Source organism: Lissotriton vulgaris, chromosome 3_1, assembly GCF_964263255.1.
Source record: "Lissotriton vulgaris chromosome 3_1, aLisVul1.2, whole genome shotgun sequence".
Taxonomy (NCBI): domain Eukaryota; kingdom Metazoa; phylum Chordata; class Amphibia; order Caudata; family Salamandridae; genus Lissotriton; species Lissotriton vulgaris.
The window spans coordinates 888,015,286-888,031,837 of record NC_141689.1 but is presented as its reverse complement, the minus strand read 5'-3'; the positions used below and the strand labels follow the sequence as shown (position 1 = coordinate 888,031,837).

At 40.5% G+C, this 16,552-nt stretch overlaps 1 protein-coding gene across 1 annotated transcript in view; it reads right to left on the bottom strand.

Annotated features, from left to right (window-relative positions):
- Nucleotides 1-429: 429 nt before the first annotated feature.
- The window catches only part of RFX3 (regulatory factor X3), a 688,772-nt gene continuing 672,649 nt past the window's right edge, over nucleotides 430-16,552 (bottom strand). The window contains exons 17-18 of the mRNA XM_086961210.1: nucleotides 14,558-14,600; nucleotides 430-1,756 (exon numbers count right to left, since the gene is read on the bottom strand). Of these exons, the coding sequence (XP_086817336.1) occupies nucleotides 1,518-1,756; nucleotides 14,558-14,600 (282 nt within the window). The 3' untranslated portion in view covers nucleotides 430-1,517. The remainder of the gene's footprint in view (nucleotides 1,757-14,557; nucleotides 14,601-16,552) is intronic.

Below are 16,552 nucleotides of genomic sequence, written 5' to 3'. Positions count from 1 at the left end.
AAGGGTTCCAAAAATCTAGCAGTTGACTCATTCCCACAACGCCTTATGAACAATACATGACCTGCCCACCCCGTCTGCTTAGGGAATTTAAAAATGACAGGTACACCTTGTTAAACAAATGTTAAAGATAATAACAACAGAAAAGTATTAAACCTTAGCTTCAGTTATGTTTAAGGCACCATGTTATAGCCGAGGTACAATGATCCCTGATGTACATTCTTAAATGGCAATGGTCCATCTAGCCACCTAGTCTCACCCTACTGAATTGGGATTAAGTACAAAATGAGGTGTGCCAGTTACACTGCCCTATTTATTTATTTCTGTTATTTCTTCATGTAAATCTACCTACTTTAAGAACCAGATTTTAATAGTTTTTTTAGGAAACACTATGCAGGTTGCTACATTCCTTGCATTCTACAAATTAAGTTTATTTTTGTGTTTGTGTGTGTGTGTATATATATAAATATATATATATATATATATATATATTATATATATATATACATACATAGATATACATATATAAACACATACAAACATATATTAACACACACACAGTATTTTAGCAGCAGCAAAAACTACTGATACAAAAAAAGACCCTTAAACGATAAAACTGCTTGTGTAATGGATTCCTGTACATCCTGTTTAGTATAGTCTTTGAAAAAAATCAATTCACATATTGTTTTTGCCACCACTTAACAGCAGAAGGTATTGGCTTCCAAAACAGAATCAGTAGTACTCTGATATCAGATAGTTTGGGTATGCCAGTGCAATCACAAACTAGAGACTCTATCTTATAACGCTCACTTGCCCGATGCATTATGTAGTACATACATTTCTGATTTGGGCGGCAAACCTATACTATTCTTTGCACTCATAAATGCTGACAGTCTAACTTCTCTGCTGAGAAAGAGAAAATGGACATGCCCGAACGGTCCAGACCAAAGTTGGCCAGTCCAATACTTTCCATAGCATGGCGATACAATTATCAACATAGCATCATATTCCGACTGAAGGAATCAATCTTTCAATAAATACAATACTTCTGCTGTTAAATGAGTCTGCCTCCAGTGTAAATTAGAAAAACATACTTTTTTCTGACATTTTACAAAGTGCATCTAAATCCTACACATGAGAAATTATACACCATGACTAACACAGAGCATTAAAACATATATAATAAAATGCTACAGAAAATATTTAAATTACTATTAAATTAGAAGAGTAGAAAATATCAACATCGAGCTCAGCAATATTCCTTCCTGAACCTAATAAAAGTTCATGATGAGACAGGCAAATGATTGGTTTATGAAATGAAATAACGTTTTCCGTTTTCCGGTAGATCTGCCAAAACACAGACACCCTTTTACATTTCACAACCTATGTTAAAAAAAAACAGTCAGCAAAACTGAATTTGACAACAGTCGACTTTCAGGCATATTCTGTTTCATATGTGTCAAAAGTCCACCTTGACAGTGTTGCTGCCATTTTGTTTTTTAAAACTCTTCCATGTGTGGTCAGACAGCTGTGTACGTGTTTCCAGTAGTGCTGCACTGCCTGATAGTCTGAGTACTTGTGACAATGTGTTCACTGTGAAGAGGGGTCAGGAGGTTCTGCTGTACTCCGCTATCAAGCACGGGTTGGATGCAGCCCACCTGAAAAGCCTGGTTCAGCTCACTTTTCTCTCTCTTGGCTAGCGGCTCACCAGACTCATCCAGCTCTTCATCTATTTCGCTTTCAACTTCACTGCCCTCATCTGCACAAATAAACAACCATGAAACTAGCACAAGGAGAGAAGGAGAAAAAGAGAGACAAAAAGAAAATCTAAATACTGCACAGCCAAATTCAAACAATCTTGTATTCACTCACAAAACAAATATATGAAAAGCGGTAAGAGTGCAATTAAGAGTTTTTATTAATTCAATGATAAACTAGACATGAAAGCAGCTCATTACATCTGAGAAATAAACATCATTTTTAGCAGTGGTGAATAAGAGACATTATTACATTCGCCATGACCGTGCAAATATGTTAGTAAGCATTTGTTCAAATAAAGTGGAAAAAGGTAAATGTACCCTGCAGCTTCTGGAATATAATGTTGCTTTTTTCGGCCTTGTACATCAGGCTGCATTTTGTTTGCATAATGAAGACACTTACTATTTCTGACACCTTAATGTTTGAGTAGCAAATGTGTTTGAGGAATGTGTCTTTTTCTACAATAAACACTTCTCCACGATCGCTTAGCACCCCACATTCAAGGTACAAGGATAACGTCCAGGCACGGCTCTAGCAGGTGGGCCGGGTTGGCCAGGCCCACCCAAACATGAGCCTGGCCCACCCAAACATGAGCCTGGCCCACCCAAACATGAGCCTTGGCCTTCGCAGTGAGGGCTTAAAGGCAGACGCAACGTAATTGGGCTCAAAGGGCTGTCTGTGTGTGTGTGCGCCTGGGCTGAGACAGCTTCCCGGCTGCACACACACAGAGGGTTTTAGAGATTATTGCAGCGAGTACTTCACAGGTCTTTAAAAGACCATTAACATGTCAACGAGGCTTTGTTTATTTTTTAACCTCTTCATCTCCACATGGCAAAGGCGACAAATCCTTTCTTTGTTAACTGTCACCTTTGCCTACTGTTCTGCTGCGTGGATATTTCTTTTTCTATGCAGCACAGGAGAAAATAAGTTTGTTTGTTCCTATTCACCTTTCCTGACCCCTGCAGCGGCTTATCACATCAGGCTGTGACACAAAGTTTGACTAATGGAGTAGTAGGTAAGAGAATGTGTTACGATTTGTTTTTCTTTTTAAAATCTGCACAGGACCAGCAGGACACATACTTCGTGTGCTTCATTTAAACAGTTTTTATCAGTATCATGGCTGATGCAGGACAACAATAAGACAATACAAAATGCCAAGATAACGCTGGTGATTAATGATCCTGTTGGAGAGCAATCATTTGTCTGTTAGTAGTTTTTAAATGCAGATGAACTGCATTTTTGTGGAAGCTCAGTGGGTTACTGCCTTTGTCATAGAGATCCTTGTGTTACTTGCAGTTCAGAAGTTACAATCCTAACTTAAGACAGTGACCAATGAACTGTCACGAAAGAGCTGCATACAAACATGAATGGTATAGTTAGAACTTCGCTTTTTTGTTTTGTGCTATAGTTAGAACTTCCTCAGTCTTTCATTATTCTAATATTGGTAAAATGAGTATGTTTGAGCAGATATATATTTTTATCAGTAAAGCTTGACCCCCACGAAATACGCTAAAGCCGTCTCTGTCATAGCCTTTCTGTTTTTGTTTATTTAATTAGCAGTCGGGTCATAAGATCTTCTGTGGAACATACTTTAAAGTGCGTGTTAATTATATTTACTGCTATATTCAATGTTTTAAGTTAGAAGGTGATTTTCTAATGTTTTTAAAGTGAAAAATGAAAGTGGAGCCCGGTGGTGCCTGATATGGGGCTGGGGCCCAAGGTCAGATGTGAGATAAGGTGCACTGGAGAGGAGTGGTAGAAAAGTGGATAATCAAGCCTGTAAGGGAGAGCGTTGCAGAGTCCGGGGTCAGGTGGAGGAAGTAAAGAAGAGGGATTCTTCCTGAATGCTCGCACAGAGGGAGCCCGAGAAGTGTCACTTGCCTGATACTCCCACCTCAGAAACCTCCCCTTCCCATCAAAGGAACATTACATGGAAAAAACACTTTATGAGAGTGATAATATTTACTGGGCCTTGTAAGACTAATAAGAGATAAAGGAGGGCCCTGAAGCAGGCCTGCCCAGATATATATGCGACAAATCGAGCCCGCAGTGGCCCACCCAAATGCATCCTTGGTCCACCCAAATAAAAATTCCTGGAGCCGGGCCTGATAACGTCACTGTATGCACATTTTAAGTGGTAACTGTTCCCTCGTATGGTTTTGACAGCGAGCCAGACATCTATCTACCAAAATAGCAGTAACAATATCAGTGCATGGCAGTTTAACTTTGTTAGTTGAGACGTGATCCTCCTGGCTGTCGGTCCTTAAGTCTGAATCCAGTAAATAGTGGGATACCAGTATTGTACAACACCGGCAACACGAAGACCCATCTGTGATATTGCGTGAATTTATAGAGAGTTGAACTGGGTTAACACAGGAGAATTTGGGACAGCACGCCGGGCGCACTGTGATGTCGGAAGGGTGCCGCTTCGCAATGGAAATTGCTGGAGGGGCGTAGAGGAGGAGCGCTGATTGCAGGACCGCTGCGTGATCCAGGTTGGGGGCCCAGCAGAGGGAGATTGCCAGCTTGCTCCCCGTCCCCCTGCCTGCAGTGAGGTTTCCTTGGACCAACTGGACTACAAGTCCCAGCAGCCCAGCGACGGAGAACACCTGAGACTTGATTAGCCCCTCCCCCGCCTGTACTTAACAGTACGTATCTCCCGCTACGTGGGACGCGTGCGGGCGTGTGCCGGGCGAAGCCCGGGCAAAGGGCGGGCCCGCCCTAGCTCGTCATCGCCAGGAAGAGAAAGGGCTGGCCCCTCTCTTCCATTTGAACTGCGGACATATGGACACAGGTACTGTTTGTAGCAATCAGCCTGGGCTCCACTGGCTACACATTCAAGCTTAAAATTGTGAATTGTGTATTCTGCTCTGGTGTTTAGTGCAATCAACGCAATGGTAAAGAGGAAGCTAATGGAGGGTGAGGGACCGCTTCTAAGCAAAAGAGGGAAAAAAGCTAAGAAAGTACCCCACGCGACTAGTAATTGTGTTTTAACAAGGATTGAAGCCATTGTGAATGAATGCGAAGAGGTTTTGGGTGCCAGTAATACAACTACCTCAGCTGCCAATACTAATTTACTTGATGATGCGATAGCGTTAGCGAAGCCACAGAGAAGAGTAATTCCCGCAATTTTTAGCAAGAAACCACCTCAAATGCCCACCATTTGTGAAGTACATAGATCAGCAGAGGAAACTCTAGGACCTTTCTACACATTGAAAAGTCAAAAAGAAGCAACAGGAGCTACCACCAAGGGGATTCAACGGGACTGCATAAATGCCCCTCTACCGCGCTCGAACAGGTTCGCAGTCTTAGAATCTATCGATGAGGGCAGCACAGTTCGCACCTCGAGCAAAGAAAACGTGGCAGAGCCTTCTGCAAGCACAGTAAACTGCAGTAATTGTGGCTCCCAAAATATCGCCCTACAACAAAGAGTAGAACTCCTTGAAAGGGAATTGGCTTTGTTGACAGATAAGGTAGATTTGCTCATGTATAGACCACCTGGTACATCTACTCCTTCCATACCACCCATTCCGATTAGCTCAGGTAATGGGTTTGTGGTAGGGAGTTCCAAGGCGGTTGGGACCAGGCCAGCGATAGGACAAGTGACCCATGCCTAGGTCCCCACAGTAAGGTCTATTCCACATAGAAAACCCAATTCATATCCTGAGACGGGCATAGCTCAGGGAGAAAGAGGAAATTTGTTAGTCCGGCACCCTCCCAAAGTAGGTCTCCATAGCTTCGCTCCTGTCAGGGAAGGCCAGAGCAATCAGGTTCGATCGGGTTCACTAGGTGGGAACATCCACATTCCCTACAATCTACTTGACCAATGTTCCAAAACTCATGAGTATCCAAAGTTTTGAAAGCCGTGAATCCCTTCATAATAAAGTGATACACTGGTAAAGATATGTAAGGGGATGCAGGTCGGTAATACGGGAGGATGTGGCGAAAGTAAGGAGGATCACAAGGGGCAGCTCGCAGACTGACTGTATTGAGATAGAGGTTTTTAACACTGAAATTGCCGAGACCCTGTTGGCACTTCAGTTCCGTACTCCCCCCAGAGCATTCTGAAATACAGATTCGTAGTTCGCCACTATGGTCGTCTGATAGGGAAGGAAGAGAGTCTGGACTGAGCTCAGTCGATTGACTGGACGTAGTTCTGTCACCAGATCCTTGCACTGAAGTAGAGGGGGGAAAAGCGAAGAAGAGGCCTCTTGTCCAAGCAGTCGGGGGCTAGGAAGAGGGGAGAGGGGAGAGGGGGAGCTTAATCGCTGATTGTACAAGATGTGCAGATGACAGGACTATATGGTCTGCGGGAAGTAATTCAGGGGTAATCCTCTTTCTCTCTCGGAATATAGCAGGCCTACAAAAAAAACTGTTGCTGCCAGATAGGAATGATTTTATCCACACTCAAGATATCTGTTTGTTCCAGGAGACATGGAGTGTGGTTCCCTTGTATAAACCTGGGTTTGCTACTTATTTTATTCCAGCCATAAGTTCAGAGAAAAAAGCACCGCCCATCGGGGGGTCTTCATATCTGGTTAAACATCTCTTTAAACTGGCCAACCACCATGCACACTACCCCCTCAAACGATATCTTGCACCTGACGGTGAAAGGCTTTACAAATTGTCCCAACGTTGAGATATTTAACGTGTATGCTAGAGGGTCTCCTGGGGCTCAATCATCTGCAACCATAGCAGCACTAGAGTCTGAGCTGTCCAGTATTCTTCCCAACTCCGTTACCATTGTTGCCAGTGATTTTAACTGTACATATGAACCCCTGTTTGATAAGGTTCTATTGGGCACTGGGGAGCAGGACAACAAATTAGCAATTCCTTCCCTTAGTTTAGCCCCAATTAAGAAGTGGACACAAAGGGCTATCCAAATGAACGCCCTAACCCTGGAGTATAATCTAAGAGCCGTGAATGGCAGGACACGCTCTGATCCGAGTGGGGCCAATACATATAACAGGCCCAATTGCCCATCACTGATCGACTATATCCTGCTGGACACACGGCTCTGGGGCCATCTCTTGGACATGGAAGTCAAATCGACCCAGGATAGTGACCACAATCCCCTATGCATGCAATTGAGCAATAACTGGGCTGTTACTAAGTCCTTTAATGTAGCGAGGTTGTCAACAAAAGAGGTAGTCCCCTCCAATTGTAACCGTCGCCTTAAATGGCATAAGGTTTCACATGAGGAGGACAAACTGTGCAGCATAAGAGAGCTCATAGAGCAGAAGTCTACGGAGCTTGAACTGCTCAGCAATACCGTTGAGGGAGTACAGAACTCTCCCCTTCCCAAATTCTACCAAGACACTATAGAAAGGCTGGGCACGTTTTTTACCACTATGGAGCCTAGTAACCAGAAAAAACTCCCCAGACCTTCCAATTTGTGGTACTCAGCTGCATATAGGGAAAAGAGACGTACCCTATCCGTGGCCTTACAAACTAATAATCCCTCCTCAATCAATCAATCAATCAGGGAATTTGTAGAGCGCACTACTTACCCGCTAGGGTCTCAAGGCGCTGGGGGGGAGGGGGGCAGCTGCAGCTAGTGGTCGAAGAGCCAGGTCTTGAGCAGTCTTCTGAAGGCCGGGAGGTCTGTGGTCTCAGTCAGAACAGCTAGGAAAGGGTACGCCAGGGCTATTGAGCAAGCTAAGAGAACTTGGGAAGAAGCCCACTGGCAGGAACTCAAATCTGCCACCCAACTGAAAGATGCCACTGTGTTTTTTTTGGGGATTAATTGACAAAGGTATTCGGAAGGGAGCCGACCCGATATCTAACCATATCACAGAACAACAATGGCATGCACATTTTCTTGGCCTGTATAGTGACGCTGGTAGTACCCCACCTCTTTATAGTGAGAAGCTTCCATCGCCTTCGGAGGGCCCCACATTAGATAAATCGTACGATGGTTCTAGACCACCTGAACATTTTAAGATCAATGAGGTCGCTTTTGCTATAGCTGGGCTAGCTTCAGAAAAGGCGGCGGGTTCCGATGGTCTTCCTGGTGATCTTCTTTGGCATGAATCAAAATTGTGGGCTGATTTCATCTTGCTTTTAATGAATTTAATTCCTAGAGGCCATCTGTCCCGGATTCCTGGAAGGACGCTGAGGTGGTAGCCATATACAAAAAGGGGAGTAGGGAGGAACCTGCCAACTACAGGCCGATTAGTTTAATCAACGTAATACAGAAGGTGGTTGGCAGGGTCCTTCTTATGAGGATAAGGTCGTGGATGGATGATGGTAGCGTGCTTTCGCATTTCCAGGCAGGTTTCAGACAAAAAGTAGGCATGATGGATCAAGTCTTTAGATTTTAAATGATTTACTGGAAAGCAGTGGTCGTTGGGAAAGACAGTTTATATTTGGCCTTTATCAATCTCAAGACCGCGTTTGACTTGGTTCCCTGTGCCAAGCTTTGGCAGGTGCTGTCTGATTTAGGTTTCCCACCTTTGATTCTTGACTTCATCAAACGCCTCCACGAGAGTAACTACGCTAGAGTCAGGTGAGGTAACCAGGGACAGCTGACAGAAAGGGTGGCGGTGAACAGGAGGGTACGCCAGGGTTGTGTGCTGGCTCCAACTCTGTTCTCTCTCTATGTCAATGGGGTGGTAGACCATTTGAGAGAGGACCCAACAGATGCTCCAACCCTGGCCGGGAAGAAATCCCCCACCCTCCTTTTCGCTGACGACACTCTTTTGATGTCAAAAAGTTTAAGTGGCCTACAAAAATTGCTAGATAGGTTTAGCCAGTTTTGCGACTCACAGGGGCTATTGATTAAAACTAGTAAAACAAAACTGATGACACTATCCCCATCCAAACGCTTTAGGAATGGCATTACACTCAATGGCACGCCACAAGACATTGCTGAGTCCTTTGATTACCTGGGTATTCGGGTTAATAATTTGATGAAGTGGAACACCCATTTGGCCAAAATGCTCCTTAACCACAAGCGGGTGTCAGGGGCAATCCTAAGAGAACAGCGGCTTTCCATCAGTAGACCAGTAGCCCCGGCTCTCGTGGTCTATGATGGGAAAGCATTACCTTCAGCACTCTACGGGTCGGAATTATGGGGGTTTGAGAACATCAGTGACCTCGAGAAATCAGAAAATAAGTTCAACAGAGGTTTGATTTCTCTTCCGCCTTCTACCCCACTGATTCCACTTCGTAAGGACTTGGGAAAGCTCTCCATCAAAGATATTGCAAGATTGCGTCTGTTACTTTTTTGGGTGCGCGTAAGAAACACCCCTGAACTGGCCATTTATGCCGCTGCACTGAATGAGATCATCAATTTAGATACAGGAAATAAGAACAAATGGATCTGTAAATTAAAGCAGTTGGTAATAGAAATTGGCTATGGGGAGGCATGGGCTAGACAGACTCCACCAACAAAGCAAATTATTAAGAAAGCATATTGGGACTGGGTGAAAGGAGAGGAGGCCCGTAAACCCAACCGGGAGATCCTTTCTGAACAGTTCTTGGAGCATAAGCTTGACGACAAATTACAACAGTATCTCGACTTTATACAATCTCCATGAGATAGAATGCTCTATTTGAAGTTCAGGTTAGGAACCCTCCCGCTAAACGACTTGGTAGCAGGCTGGAAAAAACCCAGCTTAACATCTGTTAATTGCCCTGGTTGAAAGGCCCCCCAATGAATCCATTCCCCATTTCCTCTTTGCTTGCCCAGCCTACAGGGTTGCAAGGAGGTCATGGCTTAGATCTATTTGTAAAAATCTGGGTTTTAAGGATTACAGGGTGGGGTTACGTACCTTAAAACTGATGCCTCTTTCCTCACCATGGTTTGTGGGGTAGCAACATATTTGGGATGTGCCTGGTTAACGCGTACTATGCTGCTAAGGCACAACAAGAGTTAGGTTGTCAAGAGATAAATGCTGTATCCACACTGCTTTTTGTAGGAGATGTGTTTTATATGGTTTTTATTGTAAATACTTTTTAATGTATATTTTAGATAAGTGTATATTGCTACCTGTTGTATGTAATGATGGATTTTTTATTGATGAACCAAGTTGCTCATACTTTTATGATATTTTATATCGAATAAAGTATAAACAACAGTAAATAGTGGCTAGTAAATGTACGATCTGTTCACAAGCTCATGGTTTGCAAATTTCGGAAAATCGATTAGGACATTAGTGCAGTTGTTTCCCCATGTTGTTTGTATTTATGAATATGTCTAAGGGAGGAGCACTCTATTGGTGCTAATCAAAAAGTAGTCATTTAGCACCCAGTTATTTTTAATTAAGGACTTGAGCAGGTATCTTCTGCATTCTAGACACCAGAATGATGGGTACTGAGAGTAGGCGAGCAATCAGATGATGACAGATCACTTGTGGTCTTCAAGTTTGTGAACTGTACATAGATGTTGTATTGTTCTTTTAAAAGAGTGCCAACTTAAAGTTGTAGAAGGATAAAAGAACTTTAGGCCTAGGTGAATCATTTTCAAATCACATGAAATGATGTAGCAAGTGGATTGCTTTTGGCACAGTCTTCCGTGTATCTAAAGATGATCCATGCAAGCTCCCCATCCTATGAGAGAGGCACCAAATGCAATCCACAGAGAACATTTCATATATATCATGTTCTTGTGCCAACATCCCCATTGGTGAGAAAGGAAGGCCAAATGACAGCCTTAACCTGTTTTCACAGCTCTTGAAGCACTGACTCAACTGACCTTCCTGATTCAATAAGCAGAAAAGTATGGAGTTTGAGAATATATGATATTGTTGAGGCCATGAGCGAGGCAATCACACATTTTTGACCATGCTTTATATTTAAGTTAGAAAGAGTCTTTCCTCTGAAGGTTACTGTATAACTATTTTCAGTATCTACAGTCACTCCCAAGCACTGAATTGTACATTCTTCCAATTTGTTCTGGAGCACCAGAACAGTGTATCGAGGCTGGAAATTAGAAGCAGAAGCCTTGGAAAAGGCCTTCTGGTTTTTATGTCCAGTAATGTGCTGTGTTCATGAATTTGAAAAAGGCATGTAGGAGACACTAAAGGCCAAATGAAAGGATTGTAATTTGAAAATGATTTGCCATCAGCCATTCAAGATATTTCCTTTCTATCTAAATATGAAAGTATATGTCTTGTGGCACCTAAGATAAAGTTGAATGAACATCTGATGTAACAGTATGATTATGAACTTCGCTTCCTTCACCCACTTGTTTGTTGTTTTGAAGTTGAAGAAAAGTCTCTACTACAATTGTAGAGATTTCACATAAAAGCAACAATATATTCTTTAATTTTTGTAAGATGATGAAACAGCCTCCTCTATGGATGCTGCAGAAAAGGCAGAACCTTTTGCTACAGAAGATCTAGTCAAAACTGCCTTGACATTCATGGTAGAATGCCGTCAGGTGGGGACTTGAACTTTTGGCAGATTTTGCACTGAAGCTGAACGTTGGTGGTCTCTTTGTTTAATTCATGTGACAGTGATACAGTCACAAAAAAAGGTGAAGCCTTTGATGGAGGTAGCTTTCACCCGAAAACTTGCAGCAAATGATAGCGGTGGTAGTTGGCATCTAATGACGTGTTTAAAATGCCATACATGTCATCATCAGCACGAGAAACATTAGTTCCTGAAAAGATCTTTTGTTGAGCATGACATCTCAAGCCTGTTACCCTCAACCAAGAGGAATGGATCATGGACACAATTACTATAACCACTTTTAAAACCTTTGGCCTCCAAGCCAGAAACATTTGTTGATACATTAAGAAAACATTGAGACATCAACATGCCTATACTTAAACTTGCTTGAATATTCGGTCTTCCATCTTAGGGCAGATCCATTTGCAGATCTTACATGCACTTCCACAAAGATGTGTCCCACCCCTTAAAGCATAATAATGCAGTTATAGTCTTTTTGGTAGTGGATGGTGAGTCACATATTTTCTGGCCAATTGTGTTCATCTGTTGACTTTCCTCCTCTTACTAAGTAGACAAAGGAGGTATAGATGAGGTCTATACTTTTTGATAACATCTAGCTGTTATCATGGCAAATGTGTGAAAAATCTCTATCTATAGCCTGTGCTAGCAGGCTGAAGCAAGCCCAGAGAGTTTCCAACTGTGGCCAGTGTTGAAAGGTCTTAAAATTGACTGATGATCACAATATTAGTAGGGATGCTCAATTTTGCAGCACCTATGGCTAGACCAACATGGAATGTTATGTCATCAGTGAAGGATACCCTTGAATGAGACAGTTATGGGACTAGGTTTCCTACTGGGATTCAGGCCTCATAGTCCTATGTGAAGAATAACTTCTTTGGAAATATCACTTCTCTGTCTCATCATAGTATGAATATTTCAAGCAGGGTGCTGCTGATTAGTAGGCTTCTTTTTTTGTTTGGACACCTCTGGAGACAACTTAGTGAAAGGCTTGTCAGTGAAGTTCATTACTTTTACAGACTTTTGACTCCGAAAGAGTGCCATTCCTGAGCTTGGAATCCTCAAACATTTCTTCTGGCTGAAAGATCGCTCCCTGGAGATCGAAAAAGTTTAGAACCACTGTACAGTGATACATCCTTGAGGTTAAATATGATAATGTAGACATTGCTGTTCTCACTCTGAACTTCAGCTTGACAGCCCACTCCTCAAAATTGATTACCTGAAAGACGCTTGTGCCTCAATACCGAAAGAGGTTTAGACAGTTAAGTCTTTGAGAATAACCTGGACAGGAATCAGTCACTCATGATACCCAGAACATGTTCAGTGTTGAAATGCAAGACAGTGCCACCCTAAATTTCAAATTTGAATGGCGGGGAGCACAATGATGACTCTTTTCATGAATGCCTCAAATGGAGTTCTGGAATTGGGTTAGAATGCGTTGAGGTGGAAAGAGGGCCATCCCTAGGTAATTTGCTGGGTTAACATCTTGAGCCAAGCCTTAATTTTTAAACTAAAATGTATGCTCTCTTTGTAGTTTAATCACCTTCCTTTTACATCTTCTGTCTTTCTCTGACTTTATTTCTCCCACAAGAGGGCATTTCACAAAAAGTGAAGGCCTAAGTCACATTATCAGTATCATTCCTGAAAACTGGAAAAATAAGAACCCTTCCCCTTTGGACAACAACCGGACACCTTAAGAGTTTCAGCGGTGCCCATAATAATGCAATATTCCAGAATCTTTCGTCAAGGAAATATCGAAAACATCCTACACACGAGAGGAGAAATTACATTATTTTAAACAGGTGACTCTGAACTGATTTATTAAGTAATAAACTTTCCAGCTTCATCCAAGTGATAGTATTATGTTTCCTCTCTAATGCTTCTTATCTGGCCCTAGTAAATCTTTCTGGTTTCTTATTATTAGGCTGACAAATTCCTATGAGGATAAAACTGTTTTTTTCTAAGTTCTACCTATATTAAGTTTGAATGAAGAAATCTGTAAACAAATTCAGCTAATACAGACTTTATAGATGTATTTAATATGTTTTATAAACATGTTCTCTGTAAGTGTTCTGGAATGCCACAACCATGCACATATATTCCATGTTTATCCATTCAATAAAGATATCTTAATGCAGAAAAGAAACACTCTTTTACAGTTAGAACTCTATCAAAAGATAAGTTAAAAGGTAAAGCAATGCCCCTTGGAAATTCATGTGTGGAATTAGGTGAAATATCCTAAATTCACTAAAAGTACACTGCTCTGATGGTCTAATGAAGCGTTCACAACAAGAGGCTTTGATTAGTAAGGCATGCATGTAAAGACATGTCTATATTTGAAATATTTTGAAATCCACTGCCACCAATGCAACACTGTTGACAAATAATCTTGAGGGCAATACTGAGGTAAAATGACAAATCCTTAAATATGTAAATTGAACATACCCTGCCCTTTTCTGATATTTTCTATCTGAAAATCAATTGTCATACTAAAGGAAATCTCGTTCCTTTGTTTAATTTAGGCTATATTAAATACAAGTTATTTTTGTAATCAGTTTGTTTTAGCAAGGCCCTTACATGCATAAAACATAGAACATATCTATGTTATTACTGTTGTTTTGCAACAGAAATTAATGAAACTAGCGATTATGTCTAGAATCTTTGTGAGGAACCTCTTCCATTGTCCCAGAGGGTGGCCTGCTCCCAGCCTTTAGAGAACGATGATGTAGGTAAGTAATGTTGCCATGAGGTTTGGCTGAGAAGCAAGTGAGAGAAAAGGAGAGGAACTAAATATATAGTTTCAAAAACATCTAGAAGCTATGGATCTGAGGATGTTGTTCTTTCACAAAGAGCAAACCATATTCGAGTGATTATGTGGCTCATTACTCTAATATTATTATTTAGCTAAGGATTTCAAAAGGTAAGGTGACCTTAGACTGGAATTGTTTGTACATCCTCTCCAATCTGCTGATATTTGTTGGGTAGTTCAAACATTAATATTTCTTTTATGAGTTCTGGTATTCTAGCACTATTTAGGCATGTTAGAAAACAGCTGCAACACCATAAAATGTTCACATTTTTACTTAAAACCTTTTCCATTTAATTTCAAACATGCTTACTGTCAATATCTTCAAACATTTTCAAAAGTATGGCCCTTGTGAATACAGCATTGGATTGTTCTACATAAACACCAATTAGTCTATATTTATTAAACAGTGATACATTACAGACTCGTTATAGACTTCAATGCTGTGAATTCCCATCATACTTATTTCTGAATACACTGAAATTATACATTTAGAATAGCAAATATACATTTGTAGAATTTGATCTCTAAAATGATTTTGGTTGTGTGATGAATACATATTTGAAATATTCACATACTTACCTTTATCCATGTTACCAGGAGAGCAATCATTCAGGTCACCAAACTGAGGGAATGAAAAGAACATAAGAAATATGTTTAAAAACACAAATCAAAAGCAAAACACAATAGATATTCAAACAAATGTAAAATATTCTGTAAGCTATAGAAAAAGGTTGTCCGTACGGCTCAGTATCATCATAAACATATCCTTTTCAGAGAATTCTATTCTTCAACACAAAAGCCTACAAATATCAATAAAAAGAGTTTAACAATTTACCAGAGTTTAGCTTTACAGCTATATGAGGGAATTTCATATTTATACATGTATGTTATTTTGTGCTGCATTTACTTGGAATGCAATAGTCCATGTTAATTAATATATGGTACACCTAAAGATGATCATTTATAGCTTAAGGGGCACAGGTTCGGTGTTAACAAGACAAATTAGACTAGCTAACAAAATATAGCACAATTTAGTAGGAAGAAAAAAACCATGAAATAATTCCATGTTCATGAATATTTAACAAAAATGATTGGATGATAGATATTTCTCTGCTTTTCCAAGAACTTACAAAAGATCGCCAATTGGCTTATATTAAATCATCCCATGCGTACAGAATGCAATTCAATTTCCCATCAGACACAATTAAAATTGGACCTGTAAAAAGTTACTGACAGTGTTTTAGAAGCTGATCAGTGCTACTTCCTAGTTTATGCTCTATTGATTCCAAGAAAGACTTAAATAAAGCATGGGCGTAAATGTGTATATCAATTTACCATTCCAAGCATAAAATAGCAACTGTCCCTGAGAACTTGAAGATACAAACTTTGTTAATTTCATCTTAACTCTATGTCATGAAATCATCCATTCTCTTTGTTTGAAACTTAAACTGAATCATAGTTAAGGGCCTCTAACATCTGCTTCCGATTCAGTGGCTTGCCAAGAGTGTAAGTTTTAGTGTGGCCACTGACCATATTTTCATTCTGTTACAAATTTATTTCAAAGTCACTGATCTATATTTCAAATATTTTGGGAATTATTTTAAATGCTTGGCTTAATAAAAACCTTTTCACATTTCCTCATCCAATGCAATAGCAATTTCTCAAATAATGTATTATCAGTAACATCCTCAATATTTACATAAATCACTTACCTGATGTTCAGTCAGTTGTGCTACTGAAAACGGATAGTTGGCCAAGATTAACTAAATGAAATAAGATTACTAGCTATATCTTACTATAAGCAGAAAGTGCTAATCAACATAGTCAAACGGCTGTCTTCCAATAAAGCAATCAATGTTGGTGGTTTGTTGACGTTAATGTGTACATTAAAAAAATAAAAAGTAATTTTATTGACCTTCGGTGTAGGTCAATTAAATGAAGCAATAATATACTCAGTCCTGTTGTCACTACTACTGTGAACAGATGTAGGTATATTTTTTAATGCTTTTGAGGTAGAAGACATGACATCTTTTTAATGTCTGCTAGGTTTTCATGTTAATGGCACATGTTGTGTATTTGCTTACCTGGCCCAGTAGTCACATAGTAAGGGCAGAGGTTTCAATAATCATATGTTAAGGTAACAGCTCTCAATAAAGAATTTCTGATAGAACAATAATTGGACATCATTAGGTCTCGTGGCCTTTTGAGTTTTCTAAAGGGGTATACCTTTTTGACAATCAGTTGGCTTATGGCTCACAAAGCCTACTGATTAACCACAGCATTTACTGAAACCATAGGTCCAATAGTGCAGCCCTAAACTTATATTTTACCACTATTTAACTTTTCCTGAAAGGGGAGTCCATATTTTCACATTAAGAGATAGTGTACTTAGATAAACCACGACTTGTTCAAGTTATTTAGCAAATGGCTAACTAACACACACAAAACTAAATGACTGGAAAACACACCAGTAAATGAATTGAGCATGAGGGGAAAAAAGCTTTTTGCGTCTATTGAGAGTCATTGAAATGTAAAAAATAAAGTGAATTAGTGCCTCCATCATACATCACTTTT